This window comes from Tympanuchus pallidicinctus, unplaced genomic scaffold (assembly GCF_026119805.1).
Source record: "Tympanuchus pallidicinctus isolate F22 unplaced genomic scaffold, pur_lepc_1.0 scaffold8, whole genome shotgun sequence".
Lineage (NCBI taxonomy): Eukaryota > Metazoa > Chordata > Aves > Galliformes > Phasianidae > Tympanuchus > Tympanuchus pallidicinctus.
In genome coordinates this window covers 29957837-29963836 of record NW_026294802.1, presented here as the reverse complement: position 1 = coordinate 29963836, position 6000 = coordinate 29957837, and the positions used below count along the sequence as shown (strand labels likewise).

Here is a 6000-nt window from a genome sequence, read left to right as displayed (position 1 = left end):
GCTCGCCATGAGCGCCCAAGGCGAGGGACCCGGCCAGCCTTCCACCGCCGCCCCGGAGCAACCTGCCGCCGCCGAGCCGCAGAAGCGAGGACGAGGCAGACCCAGGAAGCAGCCCCAAGTCAGTACCGCGCGGCGCCGCGGGTGCCGCGGACGGGGGCTGAGGGCTGCGCGCGGGGCTCCGCTATTGTGGCGGCCGCTAGCCGGGGCCGAGCCGTGTCAGTGGGGAACGCGGCTCCGACCAACCAGCGCCCGCGGGGGCACTTGGAGCTCAGTTTGAAATTGCGAAAGCGGGGAGCGGGGGCTCGCCGGGCGCGCTCCTCTCTGAGCCAGCAGGGTCTCGTTCGTGCGTGCCTGAGTGTGGCGGTCCCACCGGGGCCGGAGTCCGAACGACCCGGCCCCTGCCTGCCCCCGGAGCCCGGCGCTGAGGGAGAGGAGGGGGTTTGGAGGGTCGCGTAGGGCTGCCTTTTTTCTTTCTTTTTTCTTTTTTTTTTTTCTTTTTTTTTTTTTCTTAACGCGTCTCCTCCATTCCCCACCTCCTCCCCCTGCAGAGCGGTGCCCCCGTTCCGTTCATGGATGTGGGGGCAGCCGGGGGGGCTGCACTGCCCCGCACCGCACGACCCCGCACCGCCCCGCACCGCCCCGCACTGCTCCGCACCACCTTCGCCCCCGCCGCCCGCCCCGGGCCCGCAGGGACCGACAAGCGCCAGGATGGCCGCGCGCTGCTCACCTCACCCCCAGCCCTCACCCGTCCGCTCCCACCTCCCCCGAGTGCCATTGTCGCAGCGCCCGGGTGGCCGCGGCCCGGTGCCGCGCGCCCGCGGCCCCTCGCAGGTCGCGGCTGCGAGCACGGAGTTGCCTCCCGCTAAGCGGGCTCTCTGCGATCGCCCCATTCATTCAGCATCAGCCGCTCCGGGGGCTGTGGGAACCGCGGGCCGGGCCCCTCGGTGCTGCGCTGCCGGGGTTGAGGGCTTCGCTTTCTGGGAGCCGTATCCCCGGAGCCCCTCGGCTTCCAGCTTTGCCGCAGTGCCGCGCTGAGCAGCTCCGGCCCGCTGCCCCCATCAGCGCCGTTCTGGGCCTTCCTTTATTTATTTATTTTTCTTTTCAATTCCCCCACTCCTACCTTTTTTTTTTTTTTTTTTTTCTCCCTTTTTTTCTTCTTTCTTTCGTTTTTCTTCTCTTTTCTTTCTTTTCTTTCTCCTTTATTTTCTTTCATTTATTTTAGCATTTGAATGCACGTAAGGGAAAACACTCGGCGTACCCTCACAGCGGTGCGGTGCCGTGGGGCTCCCGCCGAGGCCCCGCGGGGAGGAGACCCCTCTGCAGCCTCCCCTGAGCCCTCGGTGGTCCGAGAGCTGCGGGCTTTGGACCGCTGTAAGTTAACAAAGGGCATTTCATTGGTTGTGCCCCATCCTGCGCTCCGAGTGAAACGCGAAGTATTGGGAAATTGGGAGAGTTCGGTGAGCCCGAACCCGCATAACTTACCCCAGTTGCCCAGCACTGGTTGGGCACTGTCAGAAACAGGAGCTGGCTAAAACTGCCAAAGCAATCATTGCACCGTTCTCGGCGTTTTAGACTTTTTTTGTTTGTTTATTTCAGATCCTTTATCTCCCCTAAGGCTCCGCTGGAGGGAACTTTTGCATTTGCATTTTGCTGCGAATCAATTCTGGTTGAAATAGGTGTGAAAGTAATGCAGAACGGCACCAAAAAAAAAAATAAAAAAATCCACCCGCAGTATTTGTCTCCTTGGCAGAGAGATTAGTCTCAAACCCTTCTTTCTGGTTTTCCAGTAGTTAGCTTTGGGGTTTTTTTTTGTTTTGTTTTTTTGTTTTTTTTTTTTTTAATTTTTCTTTCTTTCTTTCTTTCTTTTTTTTTCCTGAAGGTGTGTGCTAATTGTGTCTGGTTATAATGAAACGCGATTAAAATTAAATGGATAACTCCGTTAACTTCTGAATACTCATTCCTGCACGAGGGAAGCCATAGCCATCTTCTTTAAAAACTGCTTTCTGCTGTAGCTTGCTGGGGAGAGCACTGGAGCTTCTCAGGGCTTTCTGAGCAATTGCAAGGAAAGTTGAATTCCCTCAATGTGCTGATGGTATTTTTTTCTCTTTACCTCGAGTTGTTCGGTTTTTCGTGCGGTACTTGAAACGTTGTTGCATTTCTTTAGGCTGTTAATTCCTACGCTTTCAGTAACTGCTCCGTTGTAGTTTGTCCTTCAGATCTCGGGTGCTGTAGCTGCTTGCCACAACAGCATGTTTTCCTGTGTTTAGGAACCAACTGGTGAACCATCTCCTAAAAGACCAAGAGGAAGACCCAAGGGAAGCAAAAACAAGAGTCCCTCTAAAGCAGCTCAGAAGGTGAGAGCATGAAAGAGAAAATTCCTAATGCTTTTTTTTTTTTTTTTTTTTTTTAAATCAAGTGGTAGCAAAGGACGCAGCCATATAGGCTGTGAGCAGTGGGACTGGAGCCTCTGAGAAAGGCTCCATGCAATGTATGTACATACAGCGTGTAGTTTGTATTTTAAGTTTACAAACAGCAGGACTCAGGGCACAGAACTCAGAGGGGCAGTCTGTGCTTTGAGTAGTGAAACACCACCATGCATCTGATGCGTTTTCTGAGATCCCTGCATCAAGCAGTGAAATCAGTGTTAAGCATACTGTATCTCAGTGTAGGTTTTTGAAAGAAGATGTACTTCTTGCCCACTTATGGGCTTTACAATACAGACCAAATGTGCGTACTAAAGCTCAGTGTTTTGTCAAACACGGGTTAATTAGAAGAAAATCCAATTGAGCCTTGATGGAAATAAGCGCATGTATTGAAATTTACAGCTTTAAAATGTGCTGGTAAAGTAAACTGTGAGTTACAGTAAAAGCCCTCGATATCTCATTTAGAAATCACCTTCTAAGAGGCTTTCCCTTGAAGTGCTGTTTGTCTTCTGAGCCCCTGCCTGTGCCTGGGGATGGGAGCAGCGTGCGTCTGTGGCTCTGCCTGCACCCAGCTCTGGTACAGCCTCCCTGGGCTCATCCCACTTATTGCATGGGCTTCGACAGCAAATTCAGCGTGCCTTCATTGTATCTGAATCTGGGAAAGCTCAGTGTCTGAAAACTGCTATCAAGGCAAATCACACCTTGCTATTGGAGTTATTTTAGTGAAGGCAAATAGTTGTGTGGAGGCTTGGAAGTAAATGCTGAGCTGTGTTTATGGTGATGGTCGCGCAGCAGTTAGCACCAATTCGCAGGTACTAAATTGGAAACAAAAGCTTACAAAATCTGGTAGGGAGCTGCGATGCTGAAGGCTATCAGTGTCTTTAAGCAGATCTGTGGCAAAGTCCGTGTGGAAGGTATTTGTAGCCTCAACTCATTATGGTTCATTTTTCATTGTGCCTATGGTGCTGACCTTATTTAGTTTGATAGCTTTCAGTGTTATAAAATCCTAGAGCAACTGCTGATAAGTATTCAGTTATTGGGGGGTGATGGGGGTTTCATGTCTGCTTTACTCCAAGCTTCTCAGCATTTGTTTGAGGAATGTTTTCCAGCTCTCCTTAAATGTGAAATAGGTGGGTTTTGTGTGTGTGTGTGTTTGTTTTGCGTTGTTGTTTGGCTTTTTTTTAACTTTCTGAGCTGCAGAAAGCGGTGTATTCTGACTAGAAGGTCATGAATTAGTAAAAATGCTTTACAGGTTAAGCATTTAAAATATTTCAAGCCACTGTCCAACCTACTGACCTTCGAAAGTAGTTTTTTTTTTCCCTTTGTGTAATAAAAATGTTCTTCAGATCCACTTTATAAATGTTAAAATTTCGCTCTTGAAAAGGGAAAGAGAAGTTTTTTATTAGCCCAGCAAGATCAAGTGTGAGCTTTAGTATTTTAAATATTACTCTTCAGAGTGCTGGCTTTCCTAGGAGAAATATTTGTAATGAGATTAGGTTTGAAGTAATTCATAGAAACGTGTTTTCAAAAGATAGACATTTCTGAGAGAAGCATTAATGTTATTTCATTTATATGAGTGATTTGAAAATTGATATTAATGGAAAATAACATGAAATCTCTCTTACATCTGTGGGCATATCAATTCAAGAGCTTTCTAGATGATTCTGGTGCACACGGTTGTTTTTTTTTAATCTAATTTATGATCTGAGCAATTTCACTGTAGCATTTTGATTTTCAGGACGCATCAGGTTACCTCCCTAATTAAAGCAAACCTTTTTCAGGTTTTGATATTATAAAAAATTCACCGAAGTCCACATGTCCTTTTATCATTTAAAAAAAAAATCCTCGAGGGGTACGTAATTACTGGTTTTATTTGTTTCCAGGTTTAAGGATTAAAATATGTAAATGTTTGATAACTCTCCTAAAACACAAAAGGCTCATAAAGCCTTCTTAGAAAAAAGCATCTGAGATCACATTTCCACTAAATATTGTAGCTCTTTTCCCAAATAGATAATTAACCCTCTCTGAAATGATTCAGCTTCTCACCAGACATCTGAACCGACCTCTCTAGCTGATATTAATGTTGATAGTTTTTCTACCAAGGGTATGAATGGAGAGGCTTTGGCACTGTAAGAAAGCCCCGTTTTGGTGGTGGGGTTATCACCTCTGAAAGCTGTGTGCTGCGTGTTGTGACAGACATATTTGCACATACAAAGATGTAAGACTTGCATTTAAGGCTTTCTATTCCCTGTCTCAGCTCTCAGAGTGAGCTCACGCCGCTCAGTGCCCCGTGCATGTGAACATGGGTCCTGCCCACACGCTTGGAAGTTGATGGGATTTCTGAAGAGTGGTGTGTGGCCTTTGCTCCTCAAAGTTGGTGCATTGAGTTGTGCTGCAGGGTTCACAACATGCGAGATAAACGCACCCACTGAGCAGACGTGAGAACACTCTCGTGATTAATTGATGGGGTGTTCTCTTGCAAACCATTACACATCACAATTAAAAATACATTGCACAAACCGGCAGTCAGTTAAAAAATACTCGAGTGCTGGGGCTTTGTTTTATTATGCTTCACAAAGTAAATGCGGTTGGCCGACAGTTTGCCCTAGAATCTGCCCTAGAATCATGATTGTGTTGTGGATTTAAATATCTCGGTTCATAGGACTTTTTAATTATTTTTTTTTCCATTAGTTTTCAGAGCTTGTGTTTGGTCTTAGTAAACTGGCCTTGGGGCATCTGAAAACAAACTGTGCTTGTTAGGAAATTAGCAATGTGAAACTTGACAATGCATACAGAATGTTGCAAGACCAACTGGATAGCTAATAATGCAGCAATTGCTCTAATTTTAGGCAATACACGGTTAAAAAAAGCCCATTTGCATATTACATGTACTTCACTTGTTACAAAATGGGCACAAAAGGTAAGCATCATTTTCTAGAAGAATCATTTCTCACTTCAATTTTTTGTGAACAGAACAAACACAACACGTTAACACAGGAGGAGAGAGCCACCAACAGCTTCTGGTCACCTTGTGCTTGAGTCCCCACAACCCAGCTGTTACTCAAGTCTGTGCCTTTAAACGTGTCATTCTGTTACTGATTTAAAATATTGGTAAAAAATTAGCACCAAAAAAAAAAAAAAAAGGTTTATATTTTTTGTAAAGAACAACTTGGGTTTTGCAGACGGGTCATAGTAAGGATGTTCCTTTTCAGTTCTTGGATGCTGTGTGGTTGAGTTCTATTCGTTAGGCTGTGTTGTGTTCCCAGCCCGTCGCATTTCCCTGTGCCATTCAGGGGCTTTTCTTTGTTTGGCTCCCACAGTTGGGCTTCACAAAAATACCATAGGGGCATAAATGCTCTCTTGTTGGGAAGAAAAAAAAACAATTATAGGGTCAGAACAAGGAAAAAACATGCTAACGTCTGTATGTTTGCCTGAAAAGAAAACGTCAGGAAGGTATCCCAGGAATATCTGTAAATAAAAACTCTTCTAAAATTTGCCTTCAGTACAGGCATCTTGAGTAATATTGCAGTTATTGAAGTAGTAAACTTCACCGATGATACCAGATCTTGAAATGTCA

General features: G+C 46.0%; 1 protein-coding gene across 2 annotated transcripts in view; it reads left to right on the top strand.

Annotated features, from left to right (window-relative positions):
* Positions 1-6000, top strand: part of HMGA2 (high mobility group AT-hook 2) — a 105739-nt gene continuing 99739 nt past the window's right edge. For both annotated transcript variants that reach the window (XM_052669111.1, XM_052669112.1), the window contains exons 1-2: positions 1-118; positions 2268-2354. In XM_052669111.1, coding sequence (XP_052525071.1) covers positions 8-118; positions 2268-2354 — 198 coding nt within the window. In that variant the 5' untranslated portion in view covers positions 1-7. The remainder of the gene's footprint in view (positions 119-2267; positions 2355-6000) is intronic.